Here is a 27058-nt window from a genome sequence, read left to right on the forward strand (position 1 = left end):
AAGAAAAGGCCCTAGGTGATTGGAGGCAACCCTAGAGATTGGCCCTAGGTGATTGGAGGCAGTCCTAACATGTGGCTGAGGTGGGGTGACAGCCCCTAAGAGGTGGCTGTTGATGTGCGGCAGCCCTTAGGTGGGTTGTTGACTTGTGGCACCCCTAGGACGTGTTTGTTGTCTTGTGACAGATCTAGGATGCTATTGGATGACCTATGATAGCACCTAGATGGTAGCTACTGGCCTGCTACAACCCTAGAAGAGTGGGTGACAACCCTAGAAGGGTGGGTGACAACCCTAGGGCTACAGAAGGGTTTCGGAACTCTCTTCGATCTTCTCGGTCATCACCAAAGCTCTGATACCATGTAGAAATCTGACATAAGGTTTAAAGAAGATAAAGAGATAAAGAAGAGAAAATAAATTCTAGAAAAATTGATTCTTTATTTCTCCTTGTAACTTGTTTATGTAAATTACATAATAAATGGGAAAAGATAGAAAAGGATATGAACATAAATAAACATAAATCAGTGGAACTAAATAAAAAAGAAACTATCATTGATAACAATTATGTTTATTTGAAAACATTTTATCCATTACACATGACGTAAAATCCAAATCAAGCTAGAATTCTCTCGAAACCAGAAGATTGTTTTAAAGACCTTAACTTCTAGGATTATCAAGATGCTACGACATTCTCCATCTTCATTCAAAACCACATCGAAAAACATTCCTGGTTCATTATGTTTAATGAACATTTTAATTCTAATATCCCCTATTTCTTTAAATAATGGTGGTTAAATTTCCTAACCTATGTTGACATTCCCCAATGGTGTTCACTAAACTCTATGGAAAAAATCATCCAAATCATCAAAAATCCAATTCCTGTCCAACTCTTAAATTTACCATTAACCATAAACTTCAATGAATCATAATGTGAAAATTCAAAATCAATAAACTTAATTACCTATGAAACGTCAATGCTTATACACCAAATCTATACTAAATGATGGAACAAATTCTCCTTCTAGTTCTAAAAAACCACCTCACCTTATTCTTCTCTAAAATCTGAAGTCGAATCTCATTCGTCTAATAAAAATACCGATTCTTCATCCAATACTTAACCTTTGTTTTGGTCTTATTGGTCCTCTTCAAAAAATACAAAATAAAAAGGCAAAAAATCTTCAGATAAATCGACATAAATTCTTTAACCAAATAAAGAAAATTCTTGAAGATAAAAATTCGATTAAACAATCTGATCTTGAAAGAGAGAATCTTGAGGATCTAAATATAAAATGATTGTTTTAACCTTGGCACATTATTCAAAGATATTTTGGTAAAATTACCATTTGATTCATTTATTATCTTTCTATAATATTGCCCATTACACCAAAGTTCAACACTTTTACCAAGCCTATTTGATTGCAAGGAATTAGTTTTCAAGGGAATAAATATTTCTTAAGAAAATGATCATGGGAAAATGAATTCCATTTTTAGATTTGCATGTAGGAAAATATCAAAAAGAGTGTTGGCTTTTAGCAGAGTTTTAAAACTCATCAAGTCAACTAGACCAAGTCAACCTGACTTGATTGGATTATGAGGTAACTTGACCCCAAAAATTTGATTGAACCACCTCAACTAGTCAACTCAAAAATGCAGCTAGTCAGGTCTGAAACTCAATTGAGTTATTCAGCTTTGGATAATAATTTTGTAGAGAACAAAAATTAAATATTTTGTTTATTTTAATACAATAAAGCTATTTTTTAACTTTTTTGTAAATTCAATATATATTTATTCGACTTATTCAACTCGAATCGTGAATTGTTGACTTGACTCGACTCAATGAACATCCGTTGAGTTTTAAAACTATGATTTTTAATTTTGAGGGTGGAGGTAAATCATTAAAAAATAGGGAAAATTACTTAAAGAACCTTTGTGGAGGGACTTCTTTCTAAATAGTCCCTACGTTTTGGGGGGTCTCTGAATAGTCCATTTAGTAAACTTTTCTTTTCTTAACAATCACTAGACCTTATCTCCCACATTTCTCGTGATTGAAGGCCCTAACTGTTCGAACTCATCGTTTTCATCCAAAAAATATTGGATTTTTGGCACCTCAATCATGTTTCGGAAACTCCATTCTGTCGGGAAGGATTTAAGAAATTTTCATACAATTTGAAGATGTATATAAAAAACTATTTTTTCAAATTTTTCTTAGTTTTTGGATGAAAATGGATCAAGAATGGTTCTTTTGGGCTTAAATCATCTAGACAAGTCGTTATCGCAAGTTTTTAGTCAGTCTTTCCATGTATTTTAGTCGAAAAAACTCGAAAATTGAAAATGGGTGGGTTTAACTAGTGTCGAGTTCACCACTCTTTATTTAAAAAGTGGTGAACTCAACAGTAAATAAAAAGAGTCGAGTTTGACATTAAGTAGTGTTGAGTTAGATAGTAAAAATTGTGAACTCGACACTAAATAAAAAAGCATTGAGTTCAACAGTAAATAAAAGTGGTGAACTCAATAGTAAATATTGGTGAGTTCGACAATAAAAAATTGTGAACTTGACATTAAATAAAAATCGTCAACTTCGACAATAAATAAAAGTGGTGAACTCGACAGTACATAAAAAAGCAGTGAGTTCACCAATAATGAGGGAACATTTAGAAAAGAAAAGTTTACTAAATGTCCTGCCAAGACATCGTCGAAAATTTAGGTCCTTTAAGTAATTTTCCAAAGAAAATAACACTAGATGGGTAAATCATTTTCCCTAGGGTAGGATGGGAATCCACTTTCCTTCATGAAGATTCTTTCTTAACCCCCACTCAATCGACTCCACTGGTCAAGACATGTAGTAGAAGCTCTCAAAAAATCATTGTAGAGTGGGAAAAACAGCCCATGTGAAGACTATGGGCCGTCACGTGGAAATATCTTACTCAACTTTCCTTAAAAGTCTACAAATATGAGATTTTTTTAAAGTAATACAAGATGTTCTTTGCAATGTTGGTATCTTCTAAAAATTTATAAGTATTGAAGAAGGTATGAATATCTGTGAAATCTTGTGTGTTTTAGATTCTTCAAATTCTATAAGTCCTTTGATCGCACTTTGGTCTCACATTTTATTACATTGGGTTTTGTGGCATCCCTTTGATTTCACATTGAGTTTTTGCTCAATCTTTTCCAACGTTGGGATCAATCCTTGTTTGCCGATAGGAAAAAATCTTGTGGGGGTTCCTATCTTTTGCAATCTATTGGGGTTTGTGGTTGAAAGAAATAGAAGAGTTTTCAATGACTCAATTTCCACAAGTTAGGAAGCCTTTTTAGACGTTCTAGGTTTGCTTTTCTATTGGTTTAAGATTTGTTCGGAGTTCAAGGGTGTATTTTGTGAGGACTTTGTTTTTTAGATGGGCTTAGGGCTTAAAATGGTTTGGATTTTATCCAAAATCCGAGTGATCCGAATACGAGTTTTAGTGGATTTGATTTCTTCAAGCATATCCGAATTAAAGCATGGGTTGATGTCTCTTGACCTGAGACAGATACGGGTCAGATACGGATCCATCCCTATATTCGCCAATATCCAAATGATATATTATTTTGTATGTCGTATGTTATATTTTTATATTTTTCAGTCTATCATTCATCAAGTATTAGGTGTAGTGTTCAAAGCTTCTTTTAAAAAAGGGAGAGGTCTCAAGTTCAAATCACATTTAAACCACATTTTTCAACAAATTACTTTGCAATGGTTTGAAATTATCCAACCCGACTGACCCGATTCAATTAATTCGGTTGGATCGGATCCAGATATGAGTTTAATGAAAGTAAAAAAAAATCAGATATGGTTTGAGCTAGTAGGATATGGATCCAGATTTGGACCCGAATTAAAATCCAGACATGGATATGGGTAGACACATATCCAGCCCGAACCCGACCCGTTTTAAGCCCTAGATGGACTTCTTTGTGTGAGCCTTAGGCACTGCTTTCTCTTGGTTGACCTCGACTACCTTTTGTATTCTCTTTTTTCGTGAAATACAATTTATACTTATCCGAAAAATAAAAATAAATCAAGTCCTTAAGTTTTTATAATATTTAGTCAGTTGAGTTACAATTCACACTGCGTTCATCAGTATTTATGTAAAGTTATTGCTCACTCCTGTGTTCATAAATTAACAATATTCAGCACTATTTGACACTATTTAGTACTCTTCAATTTTGCATATTTCAAATCCTAATTTTAAATAGTGAGATTTTAAATTTGAAGATTCAAGGTTACCATTTTGTTCAGACAATAACAGTGACAGTTGTCCTTTCAAGATTAATCATAATCAGAAATTACTGCACATTAAAAGATAACTGAACATATGCTCAAATATGCAAAGCTAACCCAATGCCAAAAATACGAAAACTAATTCTGTAAACAATCATGCATTCATTAGAAAAGTGTAGTGTCTGCCTGAGTTGTTTTTGTTGTTGATTTTGAGATTGCCCTCCATGTGAAACCAAATGTCTGCATAACCGCACTAGAAGCTGGACTTCTGCTGGCTGGTTGAGGATGAGCATATGAGAAGTTTGATTGTACCACCTCTTCAGAATCTACAAACATAAGAATTTGCAGCATAAGAAATATTACTTGTTTTACAAAGAAACTACCACGGGAAAGGGTTTGTAATCTAGTCTTGCAGTAGTGTGTTCTGTGGGGTGTTCCCTTTCATAGTTCTTTTAGTTCTGTACTCTTTTGGGTGGTCACCTCAACCCCCTTTTACTTAATGAAATTATCTTGATCTTTACCTATCCAAAAAAAAAAAAAAAAAAAGAAGTTTTTTGCCTTTTCAGAATGATTCAGCAGAGACTGAATTGAAACATTGAATGTTTTGAGAAAATTTCGGAATGTCTTGGAATGTTTCGGTTGAAACTGTCTCAGTTTTTCTCCTCACCAAAACATTGTATCAAAACAAGATTTTAAACCTTATTTACTATACCTTGAACCTAGAGCACAAACAGTGGCAAAGATGATCAGAATTAAAAGAAAATTTATGCAGAAAGCACTCTAATGAGAGATACCAAACAGATGGAAGACCCCAGAAATTGTTCCAGAAACCTTTGGATCTTTAGAACTGCATAATAATAAGAAAATGTCAAAAACTTTTAAGCTCTCAGAGATTCTTTAGCAGCAACTCTGTTGACTACATGTAGTAAAGATGTAAAAAGGAGAGCATAAACTTACCCTGGCGATTCACGTTGGATCCCATTCAAGTTTGATTTAGTTTCTGATGCTAAATGCCAGGAAAGAGGTTTTGATGCAGGAGTACCTAGAGCTTGTGCATAAAGATCAACAATAGTAATATGATCATGTACTGCAACATGGTTTCAAAACTCGTTTTACAATTATTTATATATATATATATATATATATATATATATAATTAGGTAGATTAGAAGATGTTTAATCCTTAAATCATATTTTATTTAGATAATAAATATTAATATTTTTAAAAAATAACTATTTTATTAAAATATACAAAATCCTTGTTGACTTGGATGTGTTTTGACCGACTCAATCAAGATTTTCAAAATATCGTCCGAGTCATCTCGCTTGTCTCGTGAGACTTTGCACATGTGAGATGCCTTGCCTATTTATCTCGTTCATGGACGATACCAAGATGACTGGGGCGAGTCATCTTGGTCTCGAACGAGATTTAAAACCATAATTGGATAAGAATGCCACCAGACGATCAACAACTAATAATGAATGGATTTTAGCGTGCTCCAGATCCTCCACAAAAGAAACTAAGTACCTGAAGGATTAATATGTGGCCTTGCTTGAAAGAGTTTTTGCCTGGCATCTATCTGCACGTATGGACTAAAATGCACCTTTTTGTTGACAGAATCTAGCTTGGAATTTCAGCCAAACAACACAAGATACAATCACACATTATTCTTAAAATCACAAATGAGGGTTTAACATGTTCCCTAAGGGCACATGACAAGGTCCACTAAATACACCTTGGAAATAAGCATTTGATGGTAAAAAAAATCTTTTTAGGGTATTTTTGGTAGGAAATTCAATTTTCAAGGTGTATTTAATGCACCTTATCGTGTGCCCTTAGAGCACATATTAAGAAAACTCCACAAATGAAGCTAACCGCATACTTGGTAAGGTGTAACGCTTGTGATGTCTCGGAAAGACAGTGAACAACTGCTGCTGCCTTAGACCTTCTTTATCCGTGTATGTTTCGCATGTAAGAAGTTGCTAATTAACATGGTAAGCAGGTCAACTTCTTTTCACATTGATAATATTTGTAGGATAACGTGTTCAGTAAAGTAGACAAGTTACCTGACTAAGACATGAAATATTTAGCTCCATTGTCGCAACATCGACCATTTTTTGCTCAAAGAGGTCAGTTAATTTGTAAGCAACAGTTCCAAGGTGATCAACAACCTTTACAATGGCCCGTACTGCATAGTCTTTCAGGTTTTCTAGTACCCTGGCACAAGATTGCATAACATTTACGTAGTGGAAACCAAGAAAAAAATGAACAAAAATCCAAACACAGAGTAACCATGCTATGTGTATGCTGTTCGGGACATGTGATTCAAGCCAGGGTTAAAAATCCAAAGCTCATGATTCCATATGAACACGTATTACGAACACATGCTTCGCGACACACACAAAGTTATAAGTGTCAAGTATGAAGAATCAAAACAAGTACATTGCAAAAATCTACCTCAAAAAGATGAACATCATTGTTTTGTTTTTAATAAACGTGAGTAATAAGTAATTATTACTAGGGGTAGTATCGTTTACTTATTACTAGGGGTAGTATCGTTTTTTCTTTACTTTTTTATTTGATTGTGATGTATAATAAATTGTGTGGCTACGGTGGGAGTCAATTTCGACTACTTCCAAGTTTCTAAAACCTCCTCTTCAAACTCTTAATCTACAATAAAATAACCAGGTTCCCCCAAATCCTATAAGCTTGGGACTCATTCAGAACCTCTTCTTATCAGCAATAAATTGCTAGTTTTCCTTGTAAACTATTCATTTGGATGTATGAATCACTCTTGTGCCTTATTCTCAGCTTATAGCCACTATCATATTTAATTTGTGGATAGTAACTTGGATAACCTTAGATTCTTCCAAAAGGCATTAAAAAAAGTGATGAATGCATCATTTCAAATAAAATTGGTTGGAGAAGTACTCTTACATCTGTTTCTGCTCACTATGAAGATAAGACTTTTCACAATATTCAGCAGCAGAATAAAGTTGAGGCCGTATGTTCTTCAATTCCTGAAATAGCCAACCACAACAAAGTATCAAGCCAAGAACTAAGCAACAATGTTTGTAGTTCAACGGCTCAAACATTGGCACGATAGACAAAATTATCAAGAAAAAACATACTTATCACATTGTTTTTCAAAAGAAGATCGGCTTAAAAGTCAAGGTCCATGGATTTGCATTTCTCCCTCACAAAACCACCACACAGTTCACCAATAGCTTGAATAGTGGTGAGGATCCAAAAGGATTTTAAGATCAAAAACTGTCACCCAAATGTTACTAGGTTTAGAAATCTTCACCCGAACAGCCCACTCTGGAACTCCAGCTTTTTACCAAATTTCTCCAGTCTGAAGAATAGGATATTTTGTCATCTACTCTATGGGAATCAAAAGCACAAAATTTCTTAGAAAATCTGCCAAGGATGTGCAACCCTAGTAGCAGGAAGCTTCTACCTTGCATGCCACTCCCGCATCAGGGTCCCAATCCCGCCTCTAGTGATAAAATTGTTGAAATTTCTAATTTTTTTAGGACACTCGCGCTTCCAAAATAAAACCGCTTCTTGGTGCTTCTAATAACTAAGGGTGCAATCAGTACCCATGTACCAAAGGTTGACTTCAGCAACTTCTTCGAAACTTTTAATACCCCCTAGTTGAATATTTAGATATTCTTCCCTTCATTCAACATTAACTTTCACCAAATAAAAGGTCAAGTTTCTGAGGTCGAGGGCACATTTTGGGGAACCAATAAGACCTTCCCCTATTCCTATAAATAAAAAATGGGGATGATTTCTATTGATGGCGGTTGTCCTACGAGGTCTCCAAGGGGCTAAGAGTGGCCATAGAGAAGGGAAGGTTTTTTGGAGCAGGCTGATTGAGAATATAGGTGCACCACAAGAGGTGGAAAATTAACACAATTATTCTTCTTACAAAATTAGTATATGAAAAAGTATTAGAATGCTAGCAATGAATTCAGAAGGGGAATCTGCTTTGGAAAAGGGGATAGGAGTCTCATTTTGGGAAGATTTATGGTGTGGAGACAAGACTCCAAACACTATCTTCATGTTTAAAATTTTCTAATTGGAAAAAAACAGCTTAATGAATGACTTTTGCTGAAGGTTGGAGATAGTACTGAGTGAAAGTCAACTCTAGGTGAAAATTGAATGACTGAGTATTGGATTCAATGGACCCTCTACTTGATGAGAGGTACTCAATTTCAATTGATAATGAAGGAAGATCATGGACCTATGATATGATGGCCACTTTTCAGTTTGATCGTTTATCTTACATTATCTCGTCAACTAGACCTTTGGTCTTTCTAACTAGCTATGTGTGGGGAGCTCAAGTTACTTCTAAAATTGTTTGCTTCGCTTGCAAAACAATTTTGGATAAGGTTATGAAGATGAATTACATGAGATCAAGAAAGAAGATTATTGCAGACCTTAGTGTCATGTTCATGTACAAGGTTAGTGGCCAGACGTATGATCACTTGCTAATGCATTCAGTGCTTTTTTGGGCATCCACAAATATGCCAACAGAGCACCATGCAAAGCCAAAGAGGAACATTAGTGTGCTCTAAACAAGTTCTTAGAATGAAGCATGACACCTTACCCCAGGATCAGAATTCCTATTTGCAACCGCCTGTACAGTTGTTGAATTCAAATTCGCCCGATCGTGGGAGATAGAAGAACCATTCATTATGTTATATCATTAGGGTAATGATCCACCAACCTGCTAATGCTTTTTATGAGGCACAAACAGGAGAATTTTTCTTGGAAACGAAAGAACTACTGAAACTCAGCGAAACCCTCACAAGGGCTTATGTAGAAAGAACAGGCAAACCTTTATGGGTAGTATCTGAAGACATGGAAAGAGCAACAAATTTAGAGTTCCTAAAATGAAGCATGAAACCTTACCCCAGGATCAAAATTCCTATTTGCAACATGGTGTCATAGGAGTAAACATCACTCTGTTGTAATTGGAGGCAAAGACCAAGATTCCATTAGAAGGAGATGCCCTCGCTTGGCACCTCACTGCAAAATGCCCTCGTGACAAGTAAGAAGCCAAGGCCATGAAACTTCCCTAACAATTAGCATATTGCATAACTAACCATATTTTCAAGTGTTAGGACTTGTTTTGACACTCATGACTGATTCAATTAAAGTGAATTTTTTTCTCATTGCACACTGCATAATCTATAAATAAAGGGTCCGAGATATTGTGACAGGATAATGGCCTCAATTTCTTGTGCAACTTTTATGCCATTACTCCCCCCACTCCTCTCTCGTTTTGGTTCCAACAACTTCACACTTCTTGTATTCCCTCAATGCAACGATGATAGCCATCAATTTGATTTAGGAGGAAGTCGGAGCCAACCCACCCACATCACATTTGACTCATTAAGCTACGACACCAAGTCCCTACCGATCTCACACAATTGGTGTACAAGGTTGAAGGGTTTTTTTTTATTATTACTTCAATCACTAATATTTATTCTCTATAAGATGACTCATTTACCTAGTGGCAAAACAGCACCCATCAAATTGAAATCCATCCAATATATTACAAATCTGCAGCAACTTGGTTCTTTGGTCACATCATTTAGATTCTTAACAATGCCCGTAATTTATTCAGATTTTGGAACCCAAAATAGTTGCATTTGTATGAATTGCGGCTCACACAAGGGACACACTTAACTTAATCATTCCAAAAGAATATAGCAGCCAATGTCAAAGAATTTCATCATAAGCATACATTTATGATATTTTTGGTTAGATAGCAGTCCTCTCTTTTAAGAGATACACAAATCAAATCAGTGTGTTTAGAGCCATATGATGACTTATGAAGATAAGTCGAGTCAAGTCAAAGAATCGTTCGTTGACTTGATGAGTCAAAAATTAATTTATAAATATCTAAAAAATTTGAAAAAAAAAAATTATAATAACTTTTTTTTTTTTTGTTCTGTACAAAATATAAAAGAGTCGTGCTGGAGTAACATTGGGATTTACTGCGATTCTCAATTTCTGACGTGGGGTGCGCACATAACCATAGATTATTTCCTCCAGATACGAGTAAAAACCATCTACGGTTATGTGTACACCTCAACGTCAGAAATGAGAGAATGGCAGTAAATCCAATGATACCCCAGCATTAGTGAATATAAAATATAGCCACGTAACAGGGTCAATTTGTTTGACCCAACTCGCTGATTTTGTGAGCTGACTTGGCTGAGTTGATGAATTGGAAAGTTCAGGGCCGAGTCGAGTCAATTAAAGCGAGTTTCGAGTTAAATCGACGAGTTCTAAAGCTATTCCTGTAGCTAAGTAGCAATTAGAGACGGCTATCAAACAAAAAGTAGGAACGGAGATGATTGAGAAGCTCAAGTTCAAAATTTGAGGGAAATTGAAAAACAGAAACATACATACTAGCAGAAAAGGGCTACAAACTTGAAGAAATCTGAAGTGATATAACTATCACTGAGAGAGATTCAAAACCATAAAATTTAGTAGCTAAGAAAACCTAAATGAGATCAAATCCAAGAACACCAATAATCTACTCCACAAAACCTAATTTGTGAGAAGAGAGAAAGAGAGAGAGACGAACCTGCAACGCCTTGACGAAGTCCATGCTTCTCTCCATGGAGACCTCATCGAAGGTCATGGAAGGATTCTGTGGCCGTAATTTCTGCATTTTGATCTCTCTGGATGTCTGATTTACAGAAAAAATTCGACAAACGAAGAAACTCTCGACATTGGAAAAAAATTTACAGAGCAAACTTGAAGGTTAAAGTTGGTGGTAGGTGATGGTGGGAAAACTATAATAAACAGTAAGAGAGACTGAGACTGAGAGAGATAGAAGTCGAGTCGTTGAGAAGTCGAGTCATGAATGGATGGACCCCACAAGAAAGAAAAAAAAATACACGTGGCACATTTCTGAAAGTTATTCATTGAAAAATTATTTAAAGGACACTGCCGGTGAAAGGATTTTTTTTCTATATAGTGCTTTAAGTTTTGGACAGTAACTTGATAGCCATTTAGTAAACTTTTTATTGCTAATGATTTTCGAATTCGATATTTTTCCCTTACTCGGCTGACGTTACAAGCACCTAAAACAGTAGATCTTTTTCCACATCAGCCGAGCATAAATGAGTGAAAAAAATCGAATCAGAAAATCACGACTCACTTTCTATTTCTTAATGGTATTAAAACCGCATCTCACGTTGTAGTATTTTTAAAATATTTAAACTATTCTTTTTCTCATCTGTTTCACATACTTAAGGTTTTCTAATTGTGATTGCAATTTTTTTAAAAGTGAATAGTGAATGGATATAATATATTTTTAATTTAAAATATTTAAATATATTTTTTAATTTATTTTAATGATTTAAAAAAATATATTAAAATTTCAAAATTTTTATAAAGTGTCCAGCTCTCTACTTTTATTTATTGTCTGGTTCATCATTTTTTTTTGTTGAGCTCACTATTTTTTATTTTTGAGTTCGATATTTTTTATTGTTAAATTCGATAATTTTTAATAGAATATTGAACTCGACAATAAAAAGTGGTGAACTCAACACTATAAATGTGATCTAGATTTTTTTTTTATTTTTTATTGTAATTATTATTATTTTTTCTTTTACTACGATAATGGATTGATCTTCTTGAAATACCTAAAATACATATATCATAATTGTGATGGAAATACCCAAAAGTAAAGTTGAAATCTTCAAAATATTTAGAATCTCAATTTTGTTTTTTAGTTATTATCAAAATCATTGAAATAAATTGAAAGATACATTTAAATATTCAAAATTAAAAGTATATCATTCTTCATTCATCAATTTTGATAAATAAAAAAATCGTTGGAATTGATATCAATCCCAATTGAAAAATCTAAGTATATGAAGAAGATGAAAAAATGATAGTTCAACTATTTTAAAAACATTATAAGGTGAGATGAGGTTGAGGGACCTTTACAAAGATAAAAGTTTAACTAAATCAACTATATAGAAAGAAATCCTTCCCTACGATCCTTTAGGTAATTTTTTCTTAAAAGTTTGACCCACTATTATGTGAACCTACAGATGATGAGTGATTTCTAGCCGTTGAATCCATAAGGGTTTAATTTGATTGGCTTGAAATGTAAACTAAAAATTCAAGGAAATAGTGAGCTTAAAACATGTGCCAAAGATAGCACGTATTGGAATGTTCAGACCCCCCTAAGATCGATACTAACAAGAAAAATATTGAAATGAACTAAATCAAATTTTTCCTTGACCAAAATAATGCCTTGAGAAAATATTTTAGAACTTTAGATAATTGAGGGTGATGGAAAAAAGAAAATGAAAACCTAGATATGATTTCTCAAAATGTCACATGACACTTTCTTTGATCTATCATTTGGCCTAATTAGAATTATCAATATGGAGCAGATTTGATCCAGGACAAATCCAATATCAAACTTGAAGCTAAAAAAATAAGAATATGATCAAGTCAACTTATTTACCAAATCTAGACATTTGGATCCAAATATCCTTCATTAATAAAAATATTACAAAACAAAATATTTAATATACCATTGGGACAAAGATTATCCAAACCCATTTCCATAGATTATCAAATTGGATCTTTATCGTGATCGAAATCCTTGATCCATTGCATAAAAAATCATTATCATTTGATAAGATTTGAGAATCATTTTAAATTAATCAATATATAAAATCATTCATCAATCTAATTTTTATTGAGTCTTATAAAGTTGGTGTTATGGAAATTTAGAATATCTTTATCAAAATTCTTGGTAAAGTTGTCTTTCATGGTAGGCGGGACCATGAGTGATGGTGACGCACCATGAAAATTGAGTTTTGGGATTTAAAAATTCCGAACCCACCACCTCAAAGAATTAAAGCAATACTCTCTCTTGCGTGACGTGACCCATAATAATTCACTTGGTGACGGGTTGGATTCCACCGTTCACAAAATGACAAGAAATAACACACGATCCTGAGAGAGAGACGAACATCAAACTAAGTCGGTAAAAACCATTTCTTAAAGACTTGAAAATCTTGTGTGAACCAAGCAACTAGGCCGGTCATTTTTAGAGGAAAAGTGATATTATATCTAGTGGTGACCCATGGCTATCAAGTTTTAAATGACTCCCAGTCGTAGTACCTAGTTGTGGCCCCTTGATTTGAAGCACTCCACCTCTTTGTAACCCAAAACTTCATTATTATTTTATTGGTCCAAAGTTAAACAAAGATCTAGACAAAATTTCATAACCGTTGGATCTCCACAGTTCCAACAACATAGATTGTTTAAGACCACATGTTCAATTGGTTTCACTTATAATTTGTCAAAATTACAAACACCACCTCGTGTTTAAACAACCCCAAACCAAACCCCTCTTCTTCACTCTCTTCTCTAAACCTAGCCCTAATCTCTCCCATCTCTAGTGGTTTTTCTTCTCGACTGCTATTGTCTTCATTTCAGGCAACGATGAAGGTTTAGGTGGCCTTCAACAAACCAATAAAAAAATTCATGATCAACATGGTGACTAACAGCTAATGCGCCACTAGCTTGCAAAAAATAATTTAACAGGTAAATTTGAAGGAAAATACTTTGTAAACCAAAGGAAGAACTCATCAACACCAATGTTGATAGTATGCAACACTCGTATATAAAATACAAAAAATACTTGAAACAAATTTTAAAATCATATAGCAAATTGAAATTCAAGATCCAAGCCATAAAAATGTTAAAACTAAAACAAATCCCTTCAAGTGAGAATATTAAAAGATTGAATAGGAAATGACAATCCAATTATATAGTTTAGTTTTCTACGGCTTGAGCCTTCCATAGAACTTGGACTTCTCTTGTGTAGTCTGGAACCGGCCATGGCCAAACTTTGAGGATGTATCAATGGATTTGAGCTTAATTTTCTCCATTATAATCGTAGATGTTTGCTTTAGTTGTAATAACATAAAAGTTCAACTCTTATCTCAAGAAAATTTGAAGTTATGACTTTGTAAATTTTGAGTTTATACTATAATTTAAAAGTAAATCTTGATTTATAAATATTTTAGAAAATCCGACATCACCAATGATTTAAAAAGATCGAAAAACATATCTTAGCCTGTAAGCACGTCTTAATCAGACGTCGAATGAAAAAAATTGTCAAATCCTTGAATTTTATGTTAAGTTTATACCTAAAAGGAAAAATAATTGTTAGTTAGAATTTAGGAAATACGATCATACCATTATATTCATGGTAAAATTTTTTTATGAATAGAGTCTAAGTTTTTGAAACCATCGATGCCACCGTCAAAAATTTCTTCTACCATCGTCAAAATGCTCTCTATCGATGGCACCGACTATACTATCAGTGGCACATACATTTTAAGCACCTTCTTTCCACTAAAAATATTTAAATAAATTTTAGTTTTCCATTTGGAAATAATGGGAATAATTTAAAAATCTAAATATCAAATAATTAAAATCTAATTTTTTGGTTCAAGAATAAAATACAGATTATGGTGTTTTTGTCAAATTTTGAAATCTCGTTTTCTCTAACCTTCCTTCTTATTAAGCTTCAAAAATTATATTCATTTATTAAGACTTTAATTTCTAAAAACCTATTTTACGTTTGAAGAACTTTGAAAAATTACATTTTTAACACTTAACCAAATTTTCATAACTTTAACCATTTATTGTTTTGTCACGATTTTCGGGTCTTTCTACTCAATCAAGACTATTATATGTGATCGGTTGATATCTAATCACAAACATTTTCTAGAAAATATATACTTAGGAAGATAAGAGATTGATTAATTTATTAATGGATGGATAGTGAGAATTTATGTTCTCCCCAGATTGAATGGGATAGTATTGTAGATACCCCAACTTGAACATGCCCCTACTCGAAAGGGCCCCAAAAAATTAGATTTTATACATACTTGCCAACGGGCCTAAAAAGTCCAGGTTCCTAAGATCCTGTAAACACCCCATTTTTCGCACTCGCCTAATTAATCAACTCAACAACCTGATTACAACGGTTCCCAATATGGATGTTTATTCCAGTGCTCTATTTTATTACTAGATATGTTTCAGAAATTTGGATGAGGTATCTCAAGCAAACAAAACCTTAGAAACCATGCTACGCTAGGAAAATATAATCCCAAAAACATAGAAATCATTATCTTATAGACAAAAAGAAGTTTCACGATAAAAATCAGTAAAAAATTATCAAATTATCAAAATACCTCTTACCTCAAAACATCCCTAGAGCCTACATTATGTTTAGAAAAATTCTTTCAAACACATAAAACAATAAATCGAAACCAAATAAACCATTTCGCTAATTTTGACAAAATTCAACAAAATTATGAAAATGCCCCTTATAAAGATCACGACCATTTCGCACAAAAAAATTCATAAATGACACAAACCAATACTCCCATTAAATTCCTTAAGAAAAATCGATTCCAAAACATCCTGGAACATTAAAAAATGACTTAAAATGCAAAAAGTCATCTCCTAGGGTAAAACGGTAATTTTATAATTTTAATAATTAAAAATTCTGAAATTAATAATTAAAATATTAATTAATGTAAAGTAAAATCCTAATTAAAATTAAAGTCAATCAAGTAAGACTTAAGTCAAAATCTTAAATTCTAGTCAATCAAGTGAGATCAAAGTCAAACCCTAACCTTAAAAGAATTCTAACTAAACTCTAAAATTATCTAAAAGAATTCTAATTAAACTCTAAAACTATCTAAAATAATTCTAATTAAATAATAAAACTATCTAATGTAATTCTAATTAAACACTAACTCTATTTAAAAATAATTCTAATTAAACACTAACTCTATTTAAAATAATTCTAATTAAGCACTAACTCTATCTAAAAAGCACCTAAAAAAATCTATAAATAAGGTTCTCTACAACTTATTTTTGGATCCATAAATAAACCCTAGAAAAAGTAGGTCAAAAAACTTCCCTAACCCTAAAAGAATTCCAATTAAACTTTAAAACTATCTAAAAGAATTCTAATTAAACAATAAAACTATCTAATGTAATTCTAATTAAACACTAACTCTATTTAAAATAATTCTAATTAAACACTAACTCTATCTAAAAAGCACCTAAAAAAATCTATAAATAAGGATTTCTACAATTTATTTTCGGATAAAAAAATAAATCCTAGAAAAAATATGTCAAAAAACTTCCCTAGCCTCCCATAGACTCTAATTTTGAAGCCCTAACTTCTTACCTAACATCTATACCCAAACTTTAGCTCAAAAAATACCCAAAAATTGTTCAAAAACACTCAGAAATCCAGAAAAAAGTTAGAAAAATCAGATCTAAGAAGAAATTACCTTGTCTTGTAGATCTGAAGCGAATCCAGTGACAAGACAAAGCAAGGAATATTAATCAAGGGATCTCTCCTTCAGATCTGAGGGAATCAAAATCATTGCGTTCGTGAAGGTAAATATTTTTTATTTTGTTTATTTAGGTCTTTTTAGCAATGTAGTTTTATTTAGGGAAAAGTAGAGACCAACATTTACCGGGCGAGGTTGGTGCCTAACACCTTCCAACCCAGTAACGTGATCCTCGGACCCATATTTTCTTTCGTAGATTAGTGTTATTTGTCTTTTAGAGTCAAAGTTCGGTTTATAGACCATAATAACTAGGTGGCGACTCCCAAATCTCAAAGGTCAAAAGCGGATCCGCTCACCTGGTGAATCGAGAACGCTTTCAGATCCCCTAAAGGTCTAATGGATCCACAGAAAAGACTTGGCGTACCCCCACTTTCCCCACCTTTCACCGCTCTACTCTTGAAATCAAAAAATCCTAAGCCTGCTTAAGGCTCACAAACCATCAACTCACCAAAAGCCATTTCTCACATTATCCAACCTAACCTAGACTTAATCCCACATCATCTAAATCCTAAAACGTACCTACCATCAAAATCCCATCCTAAAATAATCATAATCAATTCCAATAACCTAAAATCATTTAAAAAACCCAAGCCCAATAGACCAAAACCTAAACCACTTCAAACCCACATCCATAATCCAAAACCCTAACCCACAAACCATTATCTATATTAACCAATCACCCTTTGATCATCAAATGGGACACATATCATCACCTTAACTCACCTTTCTCATCCAACTACCTACTCCCATCACCTTTCTTTAAAAATCATCTCAACTCATACCCTTCCCTAACATACCCACATCACCTCTCTAAAAATCATTTCAACCCATACCCTTCCCTAACCTACCCCCATCACCATCTCTAAAAAAATCATCTACCATCATCTCAACCTATACTTTTATCTAACCTACCTTTATCACCACTTACAAATCCATCTCCACAAACCAAACTCACAACCCTTTTTCTCCAATCAAACACTCATTTTCTCCAATCACTTCATCTAATCACTTCACCTCCCCATCTCTTTTTGATACATGTCATCATCCCCTTAACTCTCCCAAAATTCAATCAACTAATCCCTTACACAATGCATTTTCCTAATCAAAACATCACTCTCCTTTAATCTACCTAACACTCAATCAACAAATCATTTTCTTACACCCTCATTCTCTTAAATCAAACACTCATCATCTTACCTCACGAAACACTCCACCAAAATGAATTGGGTAGGATCCAAACCATTTGGATAAAAAAATTATCTACTTACCCTCATCACAACTACCTTCATCCCAACTCTAAATTTCAAACCCCTCACCTTCAAATCCTATGTCATTCTCTACTCTTTCATTACTTCACCCTATTATAAATATCCCTCATCCCCTTCCAAAATGGGTACCAAGTCTTAAACTAAAAAAGTTCTATTCTCAACTCACCTTTCTACTCTCAACTATTTTCTACTATATTTTCACATTTTCACATTAATAAAAAATACATTATCATATTTTACTAAGAACTCAAAGAAGAAGACATAGAAAAAGAAGAAGAAAGGAAAGAAAGAAGATCTCTAAAGCTTCAAGGTGGGTCAAAGGAACACATATCCTCATCTCTCTCTCTATTCTCTCCATATCTCTCTTCTATTATCCCCTTCATCTCTTTAATTTCTTTTTAGAGAAATATAGGATGTGATGCTCCCCCTCCCCTATCTCTAGTAGATTAGACTTCGATTCGATTGAAAGTATAGGGGTTGTAACCATTTTCAAAACAAAAATCAATTTTAAAATTTTTAAACCATTTTAAGGCAATAGGTATTCGGGTCCTTCTCAATTCATGAGAATGGATCCATGACCATAGCCAATACTTTTCAAAACACATATAGTTCCCACAACTAAGTATTTATAAGGATCATCTCCTTTAATGGATGATTTTATAATCGAGCCAAAAGTAAATCCCTATTTAAGATACAAGTTATCGACATGTGGCACTTTATTTTACTTTACATTTTCAATCAAAATGACAAAGTTCTTTGAGATTACCACCACTTGGTAGAGAGAAAGGGGTGCCTAACACCTTTCCTTTCTTTAATTGAGCTGTTTACATTGATCTTCGATTGGATCGGTATCTTATCCATCGAGACACTAAACGTCAAAAATGACACTTTTTCTAAAATGGACATCAGGTGACTATTCACACCTTTTTACATATATGAATGGTGGTGATTTCAAATCTTCGTAGAAGTGATATTCATAATTGAAAATCATGCATCTACAAGTATCTCTAGAGATATGAAAGATGAATGGATAAATATCTTATGTTCATACGACCATGTGAAGATATGAGGGATGGGTTGATAGACAGATAGATGGATTGCAAAAGTGACTAGAGAACACTACCATTACTTGTATTTTTGATAAAAATAAATTGTATATATGTAACAAAATAAAACTATTTGTTTACCAATAAATGATCATAGAAAGCTTAGAAAAAGTAATGCATTGCAATTTTTTTTGAAGTGGCGGATCAATCTAGGATAACACTTAATGTTATATATTTTTTGTAGTATGGGATACCATAGAACGTAATACAACTTTTGAGATCTAATAATTTCTTATCTTCTTTCCTGATGAACATTTGTATGTAAACCCAATTTTTGTACAGTGTAAAATTAGTCAAAGTTCATATGTATTGTTTCTTGATAGACTTAGACATAGGGAGTTCACTCTTAGGCTAATTAGTAATCATTAAGAGTCTGTAGTCATTATCGACTTCATCGTTAGTTGAACTTACTATTGAGTTCTTGGTCAATGGTTAGTTTGAGCTAGATAAATGCTCATCCAACTGTGGTATTGTAGACCGACCACAAAATCAGATAAAAATGGTGGGATTTCACATTGGAGATTAAGTATTGAAATATTAATTTTTCATAATCGAGGAGGTTATATTGACGTGTTCATCAACTCCCTTATCGATTATATCGCCCTATTTATATTATGTACTTTTCTTTATTTTGTAAGATAGATAAATGTTTTTACTTTAAAGGCATGATCGATTATTTTCCTGATAGAAATGATAGATTGATGATTTTTACAAATGTTTACTACTTTTATTTAGTAATTATTCAAATACTTTAGTATGATAAAACTTGTATTATTTAATTGTTCAACATGATTATATGTTGCATGTGTAACTAGATGTTAAAACAGTATATATCCTATTGAGAAACTCCTCATTACTCACCTTACCATTTACCATTTCAGATTACCCTGCTATTGAAGAGCCTATATATAAGGAGTCATACGAAGAGGTCCTTAAGGAAGAATATGTTGATGAGCTGCAACCTCCATCGGCATGAAGATGGTATTAGGGTTTAGTAGTTGTCTATACTTTTTATCTTCAGAAACTTGTATTTATTTCAAAACACTTTATTTTTATTAGAATGATGATTATGGATCATGTTTATGATTGATGTTAGCATCCATAAATTGTTAATTATTATCTATTGGTTATAAATTTTCATTGCCTTACAATTGTTAAAAATAAGAATTGTTGTTTATTATTATATACTAAAATGGGTTAGGATTGTTAATCACACCTCGAGATTTTAACACTTAATTATGGGGATATGTGTCAAGATTTTGGGGCATGACACTGAAAGTATCCTCGATCCACAGGGAACGCGGATATGCTTTTGATTTTTGAAGTTTGAGAATCGCCACCTAGTTATTACGGTATAGGAACCGAACATCGACTCTAAAAGGATAAAACAACTAATCTATAAAAAAAAACTAAGTCTGGGGATCAAGTTATGGAGTTGGAAGGTGTTAGGCACAAACCCCGCCCGTTAAACGTTGGTTTCTACTTTTTCCAAATAAAATTATATTATTAAAAGACCTAAATAAATAATAAAAATATAAGAATGAAAAATACATAGATGATCACGACGATAGTTCCCTTAGAGTTTGCGGAGAAATTTCTTTCTTGTGATTCCTTGTTTCGTTTCCGTTATTGGATCCGCTTCGGATCTCTAAGATGAAGTATCTTCTCCTTAGATCTAAGTGTTTTTTAATTTTTAATAAATTTCTAGATATTTTTGAAAGGGTTTCTGGGTGTTTTTTGAGCAAAAGTTGGGGTTTGGATGGTAGGTAAGGGGTATGTCTTCAAAATTAGGATTTTTGGAAGGTTGGGAAGGCTTCTTGATTTATTTTTTCTAATGTTTTCTTTTTCATACGAAAATAGGTTGTAGAGACCCTTATTTATAGATTTTTTAAAGAATTTTTTAGATAGAGTTAGAGTTAGATTATATTTCTTTTAGATATTTTTAGAGTTTAATTATGTTTTTTTTAGATAGTTTTAGAGTTTAATTAGAATTCTATTAGATAGTTTTAGAGTTTAATTAGAATTTTTTTAGATAGTTTGACTTTGGTCTTATTAGATTGATTAGGGTTTTGACTTAAGTCTCACTTGAGTGACTTGATTTTAGGGTTTTGACTTAAGTCTTACTTAATTGACTAGATTTTAGGATTTTGAGTTAAGTCTCACTTGATTGACTTGACTTAAAAAAATTTAATTTTAATTAGGATTTCACTTTACATTAATTAATATTTTAATTATTAATTTTAAAATTTTTAATTAATATTTTAATTATTAATTTCAGAATTTTTAATTATTAAAATTGTAAAATTATTATTTTACCCTCAGAAAGGACTTTTTGCGTTTTAAGTCATTTTTCAATGTTCCAAGATGTTTTGGAATCGATTTTTCGTAAGGAATTCAATGGGAATATTGGTTTGTGTCATTTATAAATTTTTTTTGTGCGAAATTGTCATGAACTTTATGAGTGGTATTTTCATAATTTTACCAAATTTTTAAAAATTGACGAAATGGTTTATTTGATTTTGATTTGTTGTTTTATATGTTTGACAATGTTTTTCTAAGCGTAATGTAGGCTCTAGGGATGTTTTGAGATTAGAAATATTTTGGTAATTTGGTCATTTTTAGTGATTTTTATCGTAAAACTTCTTTTTGTCTGAAAAATGATGATCTCTATATTTTTTGGATTATATTTTCCTAACGTATCGTGATTTTTAAGGTTTTGTTTGTTTGAGATACCTCATTCAAATTTCTGAAATATATCTGATAACAAACAGAGTATTGGAATAACCATCCATCATTGGGAATCGTTGCAATCGGATTGACGAGTTGATTAATCAAGCGAGTGCAAAAATGGGGTGTTTACATATGCCCCTCTTTGGCAGTGGGTTGAAGCAAACTAGATAGCAAATCTATTTTGGTAGATAGTACAATATCCGAATGTCAAAGCTAGTGACAGGTCATTTTATAGTCTGATTTAACAATTCGTCGGGACGTTCGGATCCTTGAGGGTAAAACTTTCCCCGAACAAGTTTGTCGGGTCCTCGAGCTTGAACTCTCACTGACAATGTCAAATCCTCAAATTTTAGAAAATTCTTTTTAACTAATACAAAAGTGTACGTATGTGCAATGATGTGATGCTTACTGAGTAAAAATGTGTCAGGTCCTAGAGATTTTCTCTCACTGACAATAATGATTCAAAATTAAAATGTGCTTATGCAACGAAAGCAATCATGGCAAGGTTGAACAATGAGGTAATTAGAGTCATAACATTGTAGGAACTTCGTTAAATCCTATTTAAAATTCTTTTTTAGAGTTCGAAAAAGTTTGAGTCTTGTTTATCGGACTCGAGTCTATTGTAACCACACTTATCGGGCTAAGGAACTTAAACAATCCTGTTAATTCATTCTATGATTCAAAAAAATTGGAGTCTTGTTTCTCAAACTCGAACTTATTAGAGCCATGCTTCTCAGGCTAAGGTTTATAGGAACTTAAACAATTCTGTTAATTCATTCTATGATTCAAAAAAAGTTTGAGTCTCGTTTCTCGAATTCGAACTTACTAAGCCACGTTTCTCGGGTTTAGATATATAGGAAGTTAAACAATCCTTTTAATTCATTCTATGATTCAAAAAAAGTTGGAGTTTCATTTTTCGGACTCGAATTTTTTAAGTCACGTTTCTCGGACTTAGATTTATAGGAACTTAAACAATCCTATTAATTTATTCTATGATTTAAAAAAAGTTGGAGTCTCATTTCTCGGACTCGATCTTATTAAGCCACGTTTCTCGGGCTTAAATTTATAGGAACTTAAACAATCCTACTAATTCATTCTATGATTTAAAAAATTTGGAATCTCATTTCTTGGACTCGAACTTACTAAGCCACATTTCTCAGGCTCAGATTTATAGGAACTTAAACAATCCTATTAATTCATTCTATGATTCAAAAAAAATTTGAAGTCTAGTTTCTCGGACTCGAATTTACTAAGCCACGTTTCTCGGGCTTAGATTTATAGGAATTTAAATAATTCTATTAATTCATTCCATGATTCAAAAAAAGTTTGAGTCTCATTTCTCGGACTTTGGCTGAGGTTTACAGGAACTTAAATAATCATGTTAAAGTTGGAGTTTCACTTCTCGGACTCGAACTAAGGTTTATAGGAACTTAAACAATTCTTTTAATTCATTCTATGATTCAAATAAAGCTGGAGTCTCATTTCTCGGACTCTGTTTGAGGTTTACAGGAATTTAAACGATCCCGTTAATTCATTCTATGATTTGAAAAAGTTTGAGTCTCGTTTCTCGGACTCGAACTTATTGGAGTCACGCTTCTCGAACTTGGATTAATTAAGGACTCGGTATTATCGAGCTCAAAAATTGGGAGATTAGGCCTTTATTGGCTTATCATGCATCTGGATTCATAATTATCATTGGATTTCGTTGGACTTTAAAGTTTTTGTAAGATTTCCCTTTTTATCATGTAATTAAGAACAAAACTTTGGAATCACAAAGACTTTAAAAAATGCCCCTAGTTTCAAGGTTGGCTTTAACTGGAACTTGACTACGAAATTGATGGAATGGATTGCATGAATATCTATGGAGTCTAATATATGAGAGATAGAAAAATCGACATTCCTTTAAATTTTCAAAACTCTTAAGATTATCATATGTGCAATAAAGAATTTGATCATTTTCTTTTGAGAAATGTTTAAGCTGAACTTAAAACCTTGATAATTATTGGAATAGAAGATCTTTTTCTTCAAAGTCGTAGATGGTTCTACATTTTCCTTTGGCGAACACTTGAACAAGTAAACATACTCCTAAATATTGTACAATATTCAAAATGTCTTCTGAGTTTTTTCGACTTCAACATTGTTTTAATCGAATGTTGTGGTTTGAATGGTTCTGCATTTCCTAGTTTCTACACAAACTTCTTTCTGAATTTTTCTTTTTGATGAGACCTTTACTCTAATTTGATGATGCCCTAATTTTTGTTTAGGTTGCTTTTCCAGGTTTTCAACCTAGCGGATTTTTCTTTTCTTTTTCTAAAGATGCCTTGATTTTTATTTAGGTTACTTTTTCATATTTTCAACCTAACAGGCTTTCTTTTTTATGGTTATGCCCTAACTTTTGCCTAAGTCACATTTTCAGATTTTTGACTTAGCGGACTTCTCTTTTTTCTCGATGATCTTGAATATTCAACTCGACAGCTTCTTGGTTCCCTACACCTTAACCGAGTCAATTAGCATTCAGGAGGACTTAATAGGTGGGCTTAGGAAATGGTTTAGAAAGAAAGGGTAAAAAGCTTGACTTCCTAAAATGCTCATAATATAATATTATCTTTTTTTGTCATTCTTTTCTGTAAATTCATTTGACTCTTTTTTTCTAATGCCCTTAGTTTGACATTTTTTTCTTTTCTGTCAATTTTTTCTAATGCCTCTAGTTTGACATTCTCTTCTTTTGAACGTTTCAATAAGAGATTTTCCTTTTGGATGACACTTTTCTTAAGATAATACATTTTTTTACATGATCGGGCCTGAAGTAACTTCTCAGGTTGCCTACGTAGCCCAAATATTTCTTTTTCTTTTGGGATCAGGTCAAATCGTAGCTCATACTTAGACTTCCTTCCCGAGGTTGGTTGGTGTGGTTTAGAAAGAAACATGCTATTTGATTTTTTTAGAGGCTACGAGGGGCTAAAGAAGGTTATTTTCTTCTTGGAAAGACAAGAAAATGATTTGACTAAATGAGGCCTCCTTTGGTGAAATGCTACTTGACTTAGTCCAAGTTTCATGAACTCGATATCTAGATTGCTTTGTCAAGTAAAGTCTTCTTTTGAAAATGAAAAATCTCCAGTCTTCTTCTATGAAATTGAGTTCTTTGTATTTGACATTGACTCGTTCAATCTTTTCCAAACTTCGAAGAAAATCTCATATCTTTTTACGAATGAGAATTTTTCTCTTTTGAATGAAAAACATGATGGATCCCTTCTTGTGGATCTTAGCACATTTGTCGATGGTTTCATCTATATCATTCTTGACCAATAAACTTCGACTTTGAAGTTCACCATCGACTTTATGTCTTGATTTATTTTGGTGCAATCTATTCTGATGAGACCATACAAGAACATTGTTGAATTTCTCAAGTAAATTTCTTATTCTCTCATGTTCCCTTGAGGATATTGTAGTACCCATTTGCACTTTATGAGTGTATTATTTAATTCCAATATTTATCAAATTTAATTAGTGAACTTTAGGCATTTCTCATATCAAATTTTATGTTCACATTATTATTGCACGCATGATAATCAAAAGCTTATTTATTTATTGGAATAAAAAAAATATAGATTGACAAAAACCCAAAATAAAAAAAACTTGAAATGTCTAAATAAACTCAAAATTGACGCAACTGAAGCTAAAAAAAAGATTTAAAGCGAAGACATCATTCTGAATGAAGGGTCATGATTCTAGGGTCTATGCCACTTTGGATATCTTTGATGAATGACTTAAACTTGTCTGATTTTACTATCTCTTCATATTCTGATTCAAACTTATCATATGCTGAACAAATCGTTGCTTCAATAAACTCTTTGTTCTTTAATTCTTTCACTGCCTTAGTGTAGGTGGGCTCGTTTTGGCATGATGAGGATACTAAGTGAATGAAGGAGCCTGGATCAACTGATTCGGGTTTGGATATGGATATTAAGATCAGAGTAAGAGGGGGTTGATTTTGAAAGGTAGGCAAACAATTAGTCTTAACATTGGGAGTAGTAAGAGCGGGTATGATGGCTTTTCCTTGCTCAATAAGGTCTTGGATAGCATGACGGAGGGTAATGCACTTATCAAGAACATGACCAGGCATTTGATGGAATTTACAAAATTTTCCATTATCCAAGTTTAAAGGGAGGGGATTAGGTAAAATCTTAGGTTCCAGTAGTGTCAACAATCTCCTTTTCATTAATTTTTGATAGGCAACACTAAGGGACATTTCCAGATTGGAAAATTATCTCATCGGCTTAACTTGTGAGGACTGAGTAGCTTGGGGAGGTAGGGCGAAAGAGGTGTTGGCCACTTGTAAAGAATTGACATTGGGTTTGAAATGTTTGGGCTTTGACTTAAACGAGTTACCAAAGAGTCCAGAAGAGTAAGCATCCTTGACTTGATTTCCAACCTCAAGGAGGGACTGAAAAGTAGGAAGGTACTGAGGCATCAAGTACTTGGCATAATTTGGAGTGAGATTCCTGATGATGATCTTGACTTGTTCCTTCTCTTGAGGTCGATCCCATAATTGAGCGGCTTCAGCTATCCATCGAGCAATGAACTCAGTAAAAGTTTCATTGGGCTTCTGTTTAGTAGTTTCTAAATCTCTTCTTGTGAGTTCAGTATCCGTATTGAATGAATACCGACCAATAAACTCCTTCATCAATTCATGCCATGTTCTTACCTGAGATGAGTTCAATGACATTAGCCATCGTAGGACAGGACCTGTAAGGGTTCTTTAAAAAAGTTGAGGCATCTGTTCTTCACTCAGTCCCTGAGATTGCATGATGCCGACATATACTTTTAAGTGAGTTGTAGGGCACCCAATCCAGTCAAACTTCTCCATGTCTGGCATTGTGAACTTCTCTCACAGATGGACCGTGGAAAATAACGTCATTGCCCTTAATCCCAGAGTAAGATCGTCATGGGTCTTTGATATTCTTCAAAGCAGTTTCAACCTGAGTTATTCGATGAGCTAAGATAGGGTCGACAGGTAATTCATTATCTTCTTGATCTTCGACGATGTCAAACACAGCCTGAGGTTATATAGCTTTATCTTTTCTCTTTTCAATTTTCAGGGATTTAATTTGTGTTTAGACAGAAACAATAATCTATGCTTGAAAAGATTCTAAAATCTGACGGAGCATAGCTTCATCCATGGTACTTGTTTCTTTTTGTGGCAAATACTAACTACTTGGCAATGGTACTTTCGAAAGATGACTTTTTTTACAGATCCAAAGTGGTAC

The 27058-nt window shown here is 33.1% G+C and overlaps 1 protein-coding gene across 4 annotated transcripts in view; it reads right to left on the reverse strand.

The window, feature by feature from the left end:
* LOC147380480 (protein ABIL1-like) overlaps positions 1-11111 on the reverse strand; it is a 42509-nt gene extending 31398 nt beyond the window's left edge. Inside the window, exons 1-8 of one of the 4 annotated variants that reach the window (XM_086431659.1) lie at positions 10855-11111; positions 7185-7267; positions 6314-6464; positions 6130-6229; positions 5775-5867; positions 5204-5333; positions 5041-5093; positions 4433-4572 (exon numbers count right to left, since the gene is read on the reverse strand). In XM_086431659.1, the coding sequence (XP_086287785.1) occupies positions 4433-4572; positions 5041-5093; positions 5204-5333; positions 5775-5867; positions 6130-6229; positions 6314-6464; positions 7185-7267; positions 10855-10941 (837 nt within the window). In that variant the 5' untranslated portion in view covers positions 10942-11111. The remainder of the gene's footprint in view (positions 1-4432; positions 4573-5040; positions 5094-5203; positions 5334-5774; positions 5868-6129; positions 6230-6313; positions 6465-7184; positions 7268-10854) is intronic. The other 3 variants (XM_086431661.1, XM_086431660.1, XM_086431662.1) reach the window with 3 other exon arrangements.
* Between the last annotated feature and the right edge of the window lie 15947 nt (positions 11112-27058).

This window comes from Akebia trifoliata, unplaced genomic scaffold (assembly GCF_017979445.1).
Source record: "Akebia trifoliata isolate Shusen 1 unplaced genomic scaffold, ASM1797944v1 Contig01390, whole genome shotgun sequence".
Lineage (NCBI taxonomy): Eukaryota > Viridiplantae > Streptophyta > Magnoliopsida > Ranunculales > Lardizabalaceae > Akebia > Akebia trifoliata.